At 43.9% G+C, this 17,005-nt stretch overlaps 1 protein-coding gene across 1 annotated transcript in view; it reads right to left on the bottom strand.

Annotated features, from left to right (window-relative positions):
• Positions 1-429: 429 nt before the first annotated feature.
• efcab11 (EF-hand calcium binding domain 11) overlaps positions 430-17,005 on the bottom strand; it is a 135,606-nt gene continuing 119,030 nt past the window's right edge. The window contains exon 6 of the mRNA XM_072273069.1: positions 430-7,954. Coding sequence (XP_072129170.1) covers positions 7,885-7,954 — 70 coding nt within the window. The 3' untranslated portion in view covers positions 430-7,884. The remainder of the gene's footprint in view (positions 7,955-17,005) is intronic.

Raw genomic sequence — 17,005 nt, 5'->3', positions numbered from 1 at the left:
TTTCTGTTGATTTGTGTTAAAAAAAACAAATTAAATCCACAATGATTCAATGTTGTAAAACAATAAAACATTTCCAAGGGATGTAAAAATTTTTTTATAGGCACTATACCTGTCCAAGTGTCTTTATTAACTTTGTAACTGTGCACCTTTACACCTCTACCGCTTCTTTTGATAGTTTTATATATATATCCATCATCCTCTGTGCAAAAAAATAGCTGACCCTCAGGACCCCTTAAACCTTTCTCCTCTCACTTTAAACTGGAGAATGAAGGGAGCTCTTATAGAGTTGTACAAATTACGAGGGGTATAGATATAGTGAATGTATGCAGGCTTGTGTCCAAGACTCTATAATGCCATCTCTTAAGAATTGCTTTGCATCTGAATACATATTCCTCATAATTCAAATTTCAAGTTCAAATTTATTGTCATTCAACCTTACACATGTATACCACTAAACGAGACAATGTTCCTCTGGGCCAAGACGCACAACACAGTACAAACAACTCATTTACGTTACGCATAAAGTAACATTACCACAAACAAATTAATAATAAGGTGCAAAAAGTCAGTAAGTAAACAGTATAATGCTATGTATGTGACCTGGGTGGTGGCAGGAGCTCAGTATCTTGTGGCCCGGAGAAAGAAGCTGTTTCCCATCCGAAGAGTTCTTGTCCTAATGCTGTGGTACCTCCTGCCTGATGGTAGGGAGTCAAAGAGATTGTTGGATGGAATCATTGACAATGCTAAGTGCCCTGTGTACATAAATATCTCTGATGGGTGGAAGAGACACCCCGGTGATCCTCGCTATCATTTGCAGGGATTTGCATTGAGATGTCTTGCAGTTCCCATACCAATCAGTGATGCAGCCAGTTAAGCCACCCTCCAAAGACTAGAATGAAGGTGCAGTATGTTTGGGAATTTCCAAATGTTAAAAATGCAACTGATTGAAAGAAATGCAGTCCATGTGCAGTGACTGTCAACACATGCAGAGCACTGCGGGGATGCTTATCTGATTGGAGAGACGAGAGGAGACATAGATTGAGTGTACAGCCGGAGACTTTTTCCTAGCCAACACAAGAGGGCATAATTTAAGGTGATAGGAGGAAAATATAGGATACCTGAGGTAAGAATTTTACACGGAGGGTGGTAGGTGTGTGGAACGTCTGCCGGGGATGGTGGTAGAGGCAGACACATTAGGGACACTTTTGAAACACTTGAATAGGGGCATGGATGAAATTAACATGGAGGGCTATATGTTAGATTGGTCTTGAGTAGGTCCGAAAGTCATCAAAATATTGTGGACCAAAGAGCCTATATGTGCTAGACTGTTTTATGTTCTATGATAATAGCTTTCCAATATAAAGAAAGGTATGATTGTCTCATGAAACTAATCTGCCCTCCGTGCCAATGTTAATATTGTACATTATGGACCCTAAGGTATATAAATTCTACTATTAATTATTGTCTTATTTTAATAGCACTCTGGAGAGAGGGCATCTGTACAGAAATTGTATGTGATTTACTTTCTGTGATATTCAGTTGGCTCCCATAAGTAAAAGAGTGAATTTCTGATTTACTTAATAGGTGATCGAATGTTATTTTCTCTCAATGCAGCATGGCTGTCAGACAGAACCCTGACCAAATTGAGAAATTTGAGTGCATTAAATGAATCAAAGCAAATTATTTTGATTTCATTACTTCTGAAATTCACCATGACAGCTGTCTTATAGTCCAAGTTGAAATGTTGTATTTAATTAGCAGCTTCTATGGCTAATAATATAATTGATGCATCTCGCTGAATTAAAATTTACCCAGATTTGCATGTAACTTAACTAAGGTAATTTCCATAGGTTTTGCCTATGTAACTGGAATGGGTGTGAAAATGCTTGTTTATATAAGATTCCAGGTATTGGGTATTGATGATAGAACCTTGGAACTAACTGTGCAAAGAATCAGGATCAGAATTAGGTTTATTATGACTGAAATGTCGTGAAATTTGTTGTTTTGCAGCAGCAGTACAGTACAATATGTAAATACTATAAATTACAGTAAGTAAAATATAAAAGAAAATTAAATTAATTAAGTAGTGCAAAAAGAGAACAAAAATAGTTAGGTAGTGTTCATGGGTTCGTCGTAGGTTTGTAGATCTGATGGCAGAGAGGAGAAGCTGTTCCTAAAACATTAACAGTGGGTATTTCTGGTCCTGTAGCTCCTCCCCAATGGCAGCAATGAGAAGAGGGCATGTTCTTGGTGTTGGGAGGAAAGAATAGGGGGAATGTCAGAGGTAAGTTTTTTTATGCAGAGGGTGGAGAGTGTGGAATGCGCTGCCAGGGGTGGAGCAGAGTCAGATATATTAGGGACATGTAAGAGACTTAGATAGGCACATGGATGACAGAAAAATGGAGGGCTCTGTAGGAGAGAAGTGTTAGTTTGATCTTAAGAGTAGGTCAAAACGTCAACACAACATTGTGGGCCACAGGACCCAATCTGTGCTGTACTGTTCTCTGTTCAAATTCATATCATAGTTTAGTCTTAAATTCCACGCTCACCCAGAGAGCTTGAAGGATCTTCATTGGACCTGACTGCATTGTTGTTTACCCCGACCAACTCTTGCCTTAACCCAGGTTTTGTCTTAGGAAGGGAGTCTGCAGCTGGAAAGTATTTACACTAGTGATTACTCTGCGTTGTATTTATTACTGTAATTCCGCCCCACATAATTATACTGCATTAATCACCACGAGGATGTATCACTTTCTTCATTCATGCATGGGATGAGGGCATTACTGGCAAGGCCACATATTATCCATTCCCGATTACCCTTGTGATGGTGCTAGGGTGATGCCTTCCTGAACTGCTGATGTCCTTCAGATGAGGGTGATCCTATAGGGAATTCTGGGATTTAGAACCAGCACCAGTGGCAAAATAATAAAAAAAAGTCATACTGTCTCCTCTCCAGAATCAGAATCAGTGCAATACATAAAATTCTCCTATCAGGCAGAATACAGACAAACTTGAGAGCAGGACCTCTTCTGGCCCACTATATCACACTCACATTAGCTAAACTCTTGAACTCCCAGTCGACCCTTTCAGGAATCTACTTGTCTACCTGCTTTGTGTTTTCTGTGTAACTATAACATTAATCCGTATTCTGTTATCCTGTTTACTATCTTGAAGGGTGACATAGTTAGCATAAGGCTATTACAGCGCCATTGAACTGGGTTCAATTCCCGCTGCTGTCTGTAGAACGTTGCACATTCTCCCTGTGACAGCGCACGTTTCCTCCGGGTGCTCTGGTTTCCTCCCACATTCCGAAGACATAGAGGTCATTAGGTTAATTGGTTACATTGGCGTATTTGGGCAGTGCAGTCCCATTGGGCTGTTACAGTGCTGTATCTCTAGATAATAGAAATGAAAATTATGTAAGGCATGATCTGTCTAGATGGCACACAAACAGAAGCTTTTCACTGTGTCGTTCTACATGTGACAATACTGAACCTAAAAGGATGGTATGTGTCTTAGAGGGAATTTGCAGGTAGTGGTATTGGTTGTAGACACAAGATTTGCAGATGCTGGAACCTGGAGTAACAGACAACCTGCTGGGGGATCTCAGAGGATCGAGCAGTTTTACATATCCATGGTGCATGCTGCCTTGGTAGAACGCGATTCTGATTCTGGTGAAGTTTATGGGCCCAGGAGACACTGATGGAGTGACCTTGGCAAGTAAATGCAGTGCATTTTGTGGATGACAGACACTATGCTGCATTGGTAGATGGAATGAAAGTTTAAGGTGGTGGATAGAGTAAGGTAGGGTCCTGAATAGCCTTGAGCTTCTTGAGTGTTGGTGGAGCTCCATTCATCTATCTAAGACCATCACAGGCACAACCTTCCCAAGGTGACATCATCCATTACATATACACTCACCACCCAGGACATGGCCTCTTCTCCTTGTTATCATCAGGGAGGAGGTACAGGAGCCTGAATACACATACTCAATGTTTTAAGGACAGCTTCTTCCTCTTTACCATCAGATGTCTGGAAGGTTCATGAACACTACTTTGCCATTCCTCTTTTCCACTATTTATATCTGTTTCTTTGGTTTTGTGTTTATTGTAGCTTATAGTAATTTTTACATCTTGCAATGCACTGCTGCCATAAAACAACAGGTAATAAATCTGACTCAGCAGTAAGACTGATAATCCAGTGCACATGGGATTTCCGTGGTGCCAGTCGTAGGTACTCTGAACTATTGTATGATATTTGAAAATCCACCAATACACCTTCATTCACATTTTTTAAGATGCTATTGGAATTATAATGATATTTTCTGGTGAGCCAAGTGAGTTTGAGGGGAACACAGGAATTGGGGTCTCGGGGAATGGGATGGGTGAGCCAGTGACCGAACCATCGGGATGTCTGAAGAGTCCAAGACTGGATCCTTGGTGACTTTACTTTATTAATTTGACCTCCGTCAGCACCTGAGGTTCCTTTGACAGTGGTGGAGCCCAGAACATGAGTTCATAGCTGTGCAACTCCCGTATTTTTGATTACATGACTCACCGTCAAACTTTTCCCTGATGTTGACAGCTCCAAGGCTGACTCCTGGGATGCCACCATTGGCAGTTAAACATGGTGTGTGGGAGCAGGCTGCCAGGCTAACAGTGTGCGTGAGAGATGACCTGGAGCCAAAGGGCCCCTTTGGGCCCCATATCTAAGAAAGGATGTGTTGGTATTCAAGAGGAGATTCATGAAAATTAACCCAGGAATGAAAGGGTTAATGCATAAGATGCATTTGATGGCTCTGGCCTGTACTCATTGGAGTTTGGAAGAACGAGCTGGGGTCTCATTGAAACCTATCAAATATTGAAAGAGCAAGACAGCATGGACATGGAGAAGAGAACTGAGAGGGAAAATAAATCCAAGTCAATTCAAAATAAATTTATTATCAAAGTACATACTGTATACCCAATGTCACTACACACTACCTTGACATTCATTTAAGACAATAAGACATAGAGACAAAATTAGACTATTTGGCCCACTAAGTCTGCTCTGCTATTCCACCATGGATGATTTATTATCCCTCTCAACCACCTGCCTTCTCCCTATAACCTTTGATGCCATTACTAAGCAAGAACCCTATCAATCTCTGCTTTAACTATACCCAATAACTTGGCCACCACAGCCACCTATGGCAATGAATTCCACCTTCTGGATAAAGAAGTTCCTCCTCATCCCCTCATCGTTCTATTCTGTGGCTGTGCCCTCTGGGCCAGTATCCTCTACCATAGGAAATATCTTCTCCATATGCACACTATCTAGGTCTTTTTGCAGGCATTTGCAGGAAAATAAAGAAATATAACAGTATTTCTGAAAAACTATATATGAGTAAAGACTGAGAGACAACCAATGTGCAAAAGAAGACAAATTGTGCACATGGAAAAAATATGACACCGAGAACATGAGTTGTAGAGTCCTTGAAAATGAATCTGTAGGTTGTGGAATCAGACCAGAGTTATAGTGAGTGAAGTTATCCTCGCTGGTGCAGGAGCCTGATGGTTGTGGGGTAATAACTGTTCCTGAACCTGGTGGTGTGGGACCTGAGACTCTTGTACCTCCTTCCTGATGGCAGCAGCGAGAAGAGAGCATGGCCTCATTCTGCTCCTATGTCTTATGGCCAAAGCAGAAGGAGTTAAAAAAAGGAAATGATCTGTAAATGTACACCCACACATGAATGTAAATGGTTTTCAAACAAAAAACAAATAATTAAAAAATGCCACGAGGAAAGGAAAAGTAGCATTAAGACCAATAGGATCCAAGGCTTTCATATGGAGATCAGAGTTACTGACCAAATTCACAGCCAGTCTCTCTGTCTGGCAGCCACAGGACGACTGACAAAATCTGTTCACTGTATCCATTCCAATCCCTTTGAAGTTCACCAAGAATAAATGAAGTCAAGTAACTTGGTGTTGCTGACAGCTGAAAAAAGCACTGTTAAATCTGGATGGAGCGCTGTCTCTCCATTGCCTGGGTTGTCACGGAAATGAATTACTAGGGTAGTATCATGGGCAATGTTAGGTAGTACCAATGTGCAATGTCAGGGGAGAAAATATCGAGGGACGCAGTGGGTTAAGGTTCCTGAGTGTGGAGTGCACATGAGGTCCATCCTCCAGACTATCAATCCCATGGTAAGTGAGAGAGAGGGAAGGAGAGGGATCTGTCCATTTGGAAAGAATAGTCAGTAAGCGACAGGGAAACTAAGGACTGGGAGAGAGCCGGCCACAGAGAGAGGTATGAGGAGATATAGAACAAAGTGTTACTGTTTTCAAATGGAGGAGGGAGGAAGTGGGAGGAGGGAAGATTTCCTGATCAGTCAGGGCATCAAAGTATATGGCGAGAAGGCAGGTATATGGGGTTGAGTGGGATCCGGGATCAGCCATGATTGAATGGTGGAGCAGACTCGATGGGCTGAATGGCCTAATTCTGCTCCTATGTCTTATGGCCTTATGGAGAGAAGAGAGAGAGGAGAGAGAAGAGAGAAAAATTTTGAAAACAACTGTACAGGTCCTCCATAGAGCCAATGAGGTAATTTACAAGAGTAGGCACTGCTGTGCACTATATATGTATGTATTTAATTATTTATGTTTGTAACTTGTAGTGATTTTATGTATCACACTGTTCTGCTGCCACAACACAATAAATTTCACCACATATTTCAGGGCTACTAATGCTGATTCTGATTAATATAGTTCTTTCAGCATAGCAAGATCCCACAAACACCAGTGGGATAGACACCAGGTAACTGGCTTCGATAACACTGGCCAAGTCACTGAATATTCCCCTGGTCTGGCCATTGACTCCCCTGGTTTCATGTATCCGTAAGGTGGAAGAGGCCAAGAGCAGGAAATCAGACCCAAGACCGAGGCTGGGTGTGTGGGGTGTGGGGGGGAACATGGCCCAGGGCAATGTAAAGATTGTCAGGAAGGGCAGGTTGTCAGAGAGAGAAGCGGCCTAACTTGGCCGTGATGTGGTGAATATACTGGGCTGAAGGGAGGGCTGTCTTCCGAGACAAAGGATGACGCATCAGTTACAGGAACCAATTCTGCATCCGTATAACTGTTCTTTAATCTGTCAGGCAGCAGCACTTGCAGAGGAGTGCAATCATCATCAAGTGTGGAGTTAACAGGGAAAGCCTCCACCAACCCTTAACAGAATGCAGTAGAAAGAGAAAACATGAAAAAATATAAATTAATGTAGAAGCAATAAATAAGGTGATATTACGTTAGATTGGAGAACCTTCAGGGATACAAATGAGTGGGATCTCATTGAAGCCTACTGGATATTGAAAGGCCTGGATATTGTGTACAGTACATGGATAGGATGTTGTCAAGAGCTGGACAGTCTAGGACCAGAGGGTACCGCCTCAGAATACAAGGACAATCCTCTAGAACAGAGATGAGGAGGAATTTCTTTAGCCAGAGGGTGGTGAATCTGCAGAATTCATTGCCACAGGTTGTGGAAGTCAAGTCATTAGGTATATGTAAGATGGAGGTTGATAGGTTCTTGATTAGTAAGGGTGTCAAAGTTATGGGGAGGAGGCAGGAGAGTGGGATTGAAAGGGAAATGATTGAATGGCAGAGCAGGCTTGATGGGCTGAAATGCTTAATTCTGCTCCTGTGCCTTATGGATTGTGTGGTCTATAGACCACATGCTGACTGTACTCAATTTGCGCTACATAGCTGCGATTTCCTCAGACAGGCTGGCTGTAAGTGGTATCCCTCCAGGAAACAGCAGATGGGGAAATCAACCGCACAAAGTCATGGAATATGAATTACAGACACCACTGAGGGATGAAGTCCTTCTTGTCACACAGGCTTTATTAGTTTCCTACTGGTGGTCCATCACAGCCTCAAAATCCCTGAAGCTGACATGACCATCCGAATCCCGGTCCACTTCCCTGCAAAGAAGAGAACATGGATCAGTCGGCACGAGAGCAATGATCTTCCTTCAATATAGCAACTTTCTAAATGTTGAGGATTCCTTTTCTCTGCTGGTTGGCAGACATGGCTGTACCTGAGTGGCCCGATACAAATGCTGGGTTTCCAGCGCAGCAACCCTCCAAGTATGCAGTGATATTGAGAATCAGAATTGTGTTGTAGTGGGAACTCCACAAGGTTGGCAGGCCACTTGCTAATTTCCTCTTAATTCACAATGAACATAGACACAAGAATGTGAAGAAAATGGAAGGATATGGATTTTGCGCAGGTAGAAGAGATTTGTTTAGTTGGCCATTTGATTACTAATTTAAATGGTTTGGCACAACATTGTGGGCTGAAGGGCCTGTTCTTGAGATGTACTGTTCTACATCACAGTACAGCTCCTTCGGCCCATAATGTTGTGCGATCTTTTAACCTAACAATCTAACCCTTCCCTCCCACAAAGGCCTCCATTTATCTTTCATCCGAATGCCTATCCAAGAGCTAATCCCTTTAATCCTTAAAATAAATATTATTACTACAGGGTAGAATTTATGGGCCACTGCATCAGCGGCTAAAAAAAAATCCTGTGCAAAGTAACTGCAGGGAGCAGATTCATCCCTTTTGTATCCGGAATGATTTCTATGTTGGCAGCTGCATTTCCATCAGACCTGGCACCACTCTGAACATCAACTTAACTACCAGTGTTAAGGAATGGCTGACAGCCACACACCTGACAATTTTGTTAATGAGGTTCAGTTGCAAGAGGGCTGTTAGAAATGATTCGCTGATAATGGTGTGCTGTGGCCTCAGTGTTGGCTTATGCCCTGTGCCAACGACACAGTGATGGTACCCACTCTGGGTCTACCCAGGTCCCTCACTGCATCAGCTGTTACCAGCCAATGGGGCAATGAGTTCTCTGGGACTCGCCTGTATCTCTCCGAAAAGGAGGAGGAAAAGAAAAGTAGACAACAAAAGACTGCACTGATATGGTGCCCTCAACGTAACAACCAACCCATGGCAGCACTGAGTGGCACACTAGCAGTTAGTGTAAAGCTCTACAGCGCCCACAGTCGGAAGATCAGGGTTTAATTCCTGCTGCTCTCTTTACCATCTCCCTGTAATTGTGTGTGTTTCCTCTGGATGCTCTGATTTCCTCCCACATTCCAAAGATGTACAGGTTAGGGTTAGTAAGTTGTGAGCATGGCGCCTGCCGACCACCCCTAATACATCCACAGCCTCAGTTGGTCGTTGATGCAAATGACGCATTTCACTCTACGTTTCAAAGTTTCCATGTGCGTATGACAAATAAAGCTAATCTTTACACAAAAGACTGGGCAAGGGGGCATTCATCATGGAGTGTCATAAAATAAGGAGGGAGACTTAGGAAAGGAACTCCACTGGGTAGGACTTTGGAAGCTAGTGGGGCAATTAAATTTGGTGACGATCAAGAAGGCAGGTATGCAGGAATGCAAACTCATAGTCATAGAGAGAAATAGCACAGAAAAAGGACTTCGGACCACCCCCCTTACCCCACCAAGTCCACATGACCGTCCATTGTCCATTTAAGCAAATCCAACATTAATCCCATTTTATTCACCCTACATTCTTAATTGGAAAGGTACATTGATGGGAGGAGTACACATGGCTATGGTCCAGGTGCAAGTCAATGGGACTAGGCAGAATAATAGTTTGGCATGACCTAGAAGGGCCAAAGGGCCTGTTTCTGTGCTGTAGTGCTCTATGACTCTATAACAATGCCCCTCAGATTCTACCACACACCAACACTCTCACAGCAACTTACAGAGGCCAATTAACTACCAACTTGAGTCATACAGCATGCAAACAGGCTCTTTGCTCCAACAGGTCAATGCCGACCAAGACTGACACATAAGAAGGCACGCCAGCAGTTCTACTTCATCAAGAGTTTGAGGGGATTTGTTATGTCACCAAAGACTCTATAGATGTAAGATAGAAAGCATTCTGACTGGTTGCCTCACCGCCTGGTATGAAGAGTCAAACGCACAGGGTCACAAGAGGCTGCAAAGGGTTGTAGACTGGGCCACCTCTATCATGGGCACAATCCTCCCTGTCATTGCCGACACCTTCGAGAGCCAGTGCCTTCAGAAGGGGGGCATCAATCATGAAGCATGTCCTCACCGTCCAGGACATGCTCTCTTCTTATTATTACTATAAGGGACAAGGAACAGGAGACTGAAGACCCACACTCAAAGATTCAGAATCAGGTTCTTCCCCTCTACCATCAGGTTTCTGAACGGTCTCTGTACCAGTACAATTGCATCCTAGCCTGTGTTAGCAGCATCTGGCAAAACAGGGTGGGGGGGGTCATATTAACAACGAGGGCAGATGAGGGCTATCAAGACTATTCCACATTTACCAGGACACCTTTGCCGATCTAATTTTCTACTTCAGTTCTAATACCCTGCCCTGGATTCCCATCATAACAAATAAACGAGAAAGGCCTTGCCTTTCTTAGAAGTTTGTGTTGATCACGCTCTGATATGTAAACACCAATGCCCGGGAATGGAAAAGCCTACAGAAAATGGTGGACACAGCCCAGTCCATTACAGGCAAAACCCTCTCCACCACTGAGTGAGAAGAGCTTTGCTTACCTCAACTCTCAACTGATTCTACAACCTACAGACTCACTTTCAAGTACTCTACAACTCACGCTCTCAATATTATTTATTTTTTATTTGCATAATTTGTCTTCTTTTGCACATTGACTGTTTATCAGTCTTCGTTTATGTAGACTGTTTTTCATAAATTCAGTTTTTTTTTATTTTCCTGTAAATGCCTGCAAGAAAATGAATCTCAAGGTAGTATATGGTAAATGACAGTATATGCACTTTGATAATAAACTTACTTTGACTTTGAGTAAATCTACATGGAGCACTGTCACAGAAAAGCAGCATCTATCATCAAAGACCCTCACCATCCAGGCCATGCTCTCTTCTCTTTGTTACTATTGGACCTAGGAGGTACAGAAGCCTTGGGTCCCACACTGTTAGGTTTAGAAACAGTTATTACCCTACAACCTTCAGGTTCCTGAATCGGCGTAGATAACTTCATTCATGGCTACCCTGAACTGATTCTACAACCTACGGACCCACTTTCAAAGACTCTTTACAACTCATGTTCTCAGTACTATTTTTATTTGTATTTTTTATTTGACTTTATTTGGTGGGGGGAGAGTGTAAGGGGGTTTCTTTTTTGTGTCACTGTGTAGTCTAATTAAAATGGCTTCTTTGTTATGTTATAATTGAAAGGGCTTCTTTGTTATGTTAACTGCTGAGAAAGTCCTTCCCGCTAGCAGTTTGTTTTGGATTATCTATTGATACGAGGACAAATGAACCAATTGTGATAGTTGTTATGCTTTTGGTGTGTCTGAAGATATCGTATGTGTGGGATTTTGGGGGAGAAGGCGGGAGAGAGAGACAGAGGATGGACCAGGTGCTGTGTGTCCGCTAAAGGGGTCGGACCCCGAGCGGGTTGTTTAGCGAGGAGGGGAGACGGAGATGGACTCGTGTGGAGCATCTGGTCGACCACCGATGTTGGTCCCAGGCGGCCGGTCGAGGTGGTCCGAGGGGTCGCAGGGTGAAGAAGGGTCCTGAGCTCCAACTATTTGTGCACGAAGAGATTGAACTTTGATAAGTGTGGCGCCTTTTATTTTCCTTTTATATTTTATTCGCTATTAATTATATGGTTCCAGTAATATCTATAAACTGTAAATCATTTAATCGTATCTGGTGTATTGTCTGTTATTTGGGCGGGGTGGGGTACATCACACAGCATCCACACAAACTAACTACCCAGTTTGGCAGGGCCGAGGGCTGTTTCCCTAGACGACAGCGAGCCGTGCAACCCTGAGGTTGGCCGGGGGGGCGACAGAGGTATAACCATATAACATATAGCCATATAACAAATACAGCACGGCCCTTCTAGTCCGTGCCGAACTCTTACTCTCACCTAGTCCCACCGACCTGCATTTGGCCCATAACCCTCCATTCCTTTCCTGTCCACATGTCTATCCAATTTAACTTTAAACGACAAGTACTTTTCCAAACTTCTCTTAAATGTTGCAATTGATCCCTCATCCACCACTTCCTGTGGAAGCTTGTCACATACTTGCACCATCCTCTGAATGGTGAAGTTCTACCTCAGGTTCCCCTCAAATATCTCACCTTTCTAACCCTCAACCTATGACCTCTAGTTCTAGTTTCCTCCAAGCTCAGTGGGAAAAGCTTCTTTGCTTTTACCCTACCTGTACCTCTCATAATGTTGTGTATATAGACAGTGTGTGTAAAAGAGACTGCTACTCTGGCAGAAGGCAGCAGCGTGGGGATTCCAGGCAGGTCTGCATGCAGATCTTAATCACCGCCTCGCTTTTCATCCTGACTGATCTGTGAAACAGCACACATTAGACCGTGGGACCATCTGGACAAGTCTAAAATAACACAAGGGGAAGGAGGGCAAGGTGGGGCAGAGTTACTGCGCCTCACCTGCCTGATAGGAATGGTCAAAGATGGACACTGCAGACCTGTACTCTGGTGATGAACCAGCAGTAACAAAACAGATTGCACATGCTCGTACAACTCCCGAGGGTCATCATTGTTGAGAGCAACTCCTAAACTAAAATTCCTATTCTTGTTTTTAAGTTCGTCCAGGGGCCTTGTCTCTCTTGGCAAACTCTTGTTGTCCTAAAAATCCTCTAAAACCTCAGTGATCCTCTTTTCTTCTTCAGACCCTTGACAAAATCTACCTCATCATGGCTTTGCACCGTAATGTCTGCCTACACAGCACTTTCTCTATAATTGTAACACCTTATTCTGCATTCTGTTATTGTTTTCTCTTGCCTCTGTGCACTGTTGTAATGAATATTGATCTGTATGGATGCCATGCAAAAACAAACTTTTTCACTGTATGTTGCTACATGTAACAATAATAAATTCATTTACCAAGCAGTTTCTTTTTTTTAATTTAGAGATACAGCACGGTAGCAGGCCCCTCCGGTCCAATCAGCCTGCCACAAACAAGAGAAAATCTACAGACACTAGAAGTCAAAGTAACACATGCAATGCTGGAGGAACTCAGCAGGCCAGGCAGCATCTATGGAAAAAAGTAAACAATCAACATTTTGGGCCGAAACCCTTCATCAGGAGCTACGATGGTGCTTAACAACCACCCATTCAAGCTCATCTGTGGAAACACCTTAACTTCTACCTTTGATGTCTCTCTTTCCCCTTTTCAAGGTGAATGGGGTTCTGTCGGAGACCCTGACCTAGAATTACACTCAGACTACAGTTCTCTTCTACTTCATGCACGTCTACCCTCACCCCATCCACTCGCCACCCCACCAGGGAGAGGGTTCCTCTTGTCCTCACCCACCACCCCACCAGCTTCCGCGTCTAGCACATATTTCTTTGTAACCTCTACCATCTCCAATGTAATTCCCCCTCTCCCCTCACTTTCTGTAGGGATTGCTTCATATGCGACTCCCTTGTCCCTTCGTTCCTCCCCACCGATCTCCCTCCTGGCAAGCGGAATAAGTACCACACCTGCCACTACACCGCCTCCCTCACTACCATTCAGGACCCCAAACAGGTGAGGCGACACTTCACCTGTGAGTCTGTTGGGGTCGTCTGCTGTATGGAAACATAGAAAACCGACAGCACAATACAGGCCCTTTGGCCCACAAAGCTAGGCATGTCCTTACCTAAGAAATTACCCATAGTCCTCTATTTTCCTGAGCTCCATATACCTGTCCAGGAGTCTCTTAAAAGACCCTATCATATGCGGTGGTCCTGGTGTGGCCTCTTGTATATTGGTGAGATCTGACGTAGATTGGGAGACTGCTTCTCTGAACACCTATGCACCATTTGCCAGAAGAAGCAGGATCTCCCAGGGGTCACCCATTTTAATTTCACTTCCTATTCCCATTCCGTTACGTCAGTCCATGGCCTCCTCTACTGCTGTGATGAGACCACAGCCAGATTGGAGGAGCAACACCTTATATTCCATCTGGGTAGCCTCCATCCTGATGGCATGAGCATCGACTTCTCTAACCTAGTATTTGCCCACCCCCTCTCCTTCACTATTCCCATTTCCTTCTCTCACCTTATCTCCTTGCCTGCCCATCACCTCCCTCTGGTGCTCCTCCCCCTTTCCTTTATTCCATGGCCTTCTGTCCTTTCCTATCAGACTCTCACTTCTCCTGTCCTTTGTCTCTTTCATCCATCAACTTCCCAGCTCTTTACTTCACCCCTCCCACTTTCCCGGTTTCACCGATCACCTTGTGTTTCTCCCTCCCCTCTCCCCACCTTTTAACTTTACTCCTCATCCTTTTTTTCCCTCCAGACTTGCTGAAGGGTTTTGGCCCGAAATGTTGACTGTTTACTCTTTTCCATAGACGCTGCCTGGCCTGCTGAGTTCCTCCAGCATTTTGTGTGCGACTTTGATTTCCTGCATCAGTAGATTTTCTCTTCTTTGTGTTTCAGCTTTATTATCAAAGTATGTATACTATATACCACCTTGAGTTTCCTTGTAAAGATGGGATGTAATTTATGTTTTCATTGTGAATGTTGCTTGTGTGATGCTATGTGCCTGTGATGCTGTTGTAAGTTTTCATTGCACCTCTGCAGCATATACTCGTGTATATGACAGAAAACTTGACTTTGATTTTGATCAAATACACACATCCCCACTCTGGATAAGAAGCTCCATAGTAGCTTAGTGGTTAGCGTAATGCTTTATTGCGCTGTGAGACTGGGGTTCATTTTCCTCTGCTATCTGTAAGGAGTTTGTACGTTCCCCCCATGATCGTGTGGGCATGCTATGTTGGCAGTGGAAGCTTGGCGACACTTATGGGCTGCCCAGCACAGTCCTCGCTGATTTGATTTGATGCAAATGACACATTTCGCTGTATGTTTCAATGTACATGTGACAAATAATTCTAATCTTTACCTGCACATTTAAAGAGTTGTGCAATAATGTAGCATTCAAAGGCACTGAGGCACTATCTTTTTAAACAGGTGACTAATATTACATTGGAAGCACAGGAGACTGCCCATGCTGGAATCTTAGATTAGATTAGATTATGAGGACACGCAGTCCTCTTTTATTGTCATTTAGTAATGCATGCATTAAGAAATGATACAATGTTCCTCCAGAATGATATCACAGAAACACAAGACAAACCAAGACTGAAAAACTGACAAAAACCACATAATTATAACATATAGTTACAACAGTGCAAAGCAATACTGTAATTGGATAAAGAACAGACCATGGGCACGGTAAAAAAAAGTCTCAAAGTCTCTCGGAAGTCCCATCATCTCACGCAGACGGTAGAAGGAAGAAAAATTCTCCCTGCCATGAGCTTTCAGCGCTGCAAACTTGCCGATGCAGCACCCTGGAAGCACCTGACCACAGCCGACTCTTGAGTCCGTCCGAAAACTTCGAGCCTCCGACCAGCCCTTCGACACCAAGCACCGAGCGCCATCTCTGCTGAGCGCTTTGACCCCGGCCCCAGCATCAGGCAATAGGCAAAGCTGAGGATTTGGGGCCTTCCCCTCCAGAGATTCTCGATTGCACAGTAGCAGCGGCAGCGAAGCAGGCAGTTCAGAAGTTTCTCCAGATGTTCCTCCATGCTTCTCACATCCGTCTCCATCAAATCAGGATTGTGCACGGTACCTACTTACAAATACGATATCAATTCGGAGCGGCCGCGCGCGTTGTGTCGCGCTGCCATCTTCTGCTCCCCTCCCCTGGAGCAACAAACAACGTTCTGGAAGAACTCAAGTCGAAACATCAACAATTCCTTTCCTCCCACAGATACTGCTCGACCTGCTGAGCTCTTCCAGCAGACTGCTCATTGTTGAAGAAACACTGCCTACTTGTCTGGGTACGTTCAAACAATCCAATGGCCCTCGAGGGGAAGGGTGGCTCTCCCGCCAAGTCCAAACCAATATGTAAACTTCAATCAATAACATTACCTCTTTGTCGCTCATGGGATTTGCTGTGTATAAATTGGATTCCAACATTACAATGGCGAGTCTTCAAACATTAAACCACTTGGCTACTCAGGTCCCTAGGTACAGTTTAAAGAGCAGAAACTCTGCAGGAAAGAGTGATGACGTGACGTTGCTTTTTCAAGGTTAAGAATTAGCCCAATGCTATGACAGTGCCAGCAGCGTGGGTACAATTCCGCCGCTGTCTGTCAGGGATTTGAACATTCTCCCCGTTACCGAGTGGGCTTCCTCTGGGCGCTTCCGCTTTCACCCGCATTTCAGAGATGTAGGTTCATTGGTCTCATGAGTGTAATTGGCAGTGTGTGCTCATTAGGCTGGAAGGGTCTGTTACTGTGTAACTAAATAAACCAAACTCATTGTCATTTTCACAAGTCCATGTATGCACAGGTGCAATGAAAACTTACTTGCAGCAGCATCACGGATGCGTGGCAACAGATTACTCAAAATACACTGAAAAATACTATTCAAAATGACACAAGGAAGAACACTATTTGACCAAATAAAACAATGAGCATTGTAGTGCAAAGTGTTTAAATGTTGTTGCTGCATGGGGGGAGTGATTAGGGTTGTGCAGGTTGGTTCAAGAAATGGATGGTTGAAGGGAAGCAGCTGTTCCTGAACCTGGTTGTGTGGGACTTCAGGATTCTGTACCTCCTGCCCGATGGGAGCTGTGAGAAGATGGCATCGCCCGGATGACAGGAATCTTTGACGATGTATGTTGCCTTCTTGAGGCAGCAACTCATGGGGATACCTCCGACAGTTGGGAGGGCTTGCCAGTATATCGGGCTGAGTCCGCTACTCTCATATGTTCCTTGCATTACATCACTCAAAACATGGCAGCATAATGTCTTAAGCACTCCTGAGCAGTTGATTTCAGATTTCCTCCCTTGCTTTCAATGCTTTTAATAACTGCAAGGCCATGCCAAAGGTACCATGACCTCGTGGTTATTAAAAGCATTCATAGATTAATCACGAGCATTT

This window comes from Mobula birostris, chromosome 1 (assembly GCF_030028105.1).
Source record: "Mobula birostris isolate sMobBir1 chromosome 1, sMobBir1.hap1, whole genome shotgun sequence".
Classification (NCBI taxonomy): Eukaryota; Metazoa; Chordata; class Chondrichthyes; order Myliobatiformes; family Myliobatidae; genus Mobula; species Mobula birostris.
This window is presented reverse-complemented; position numbering and strand designations above follow the sequence as displayed.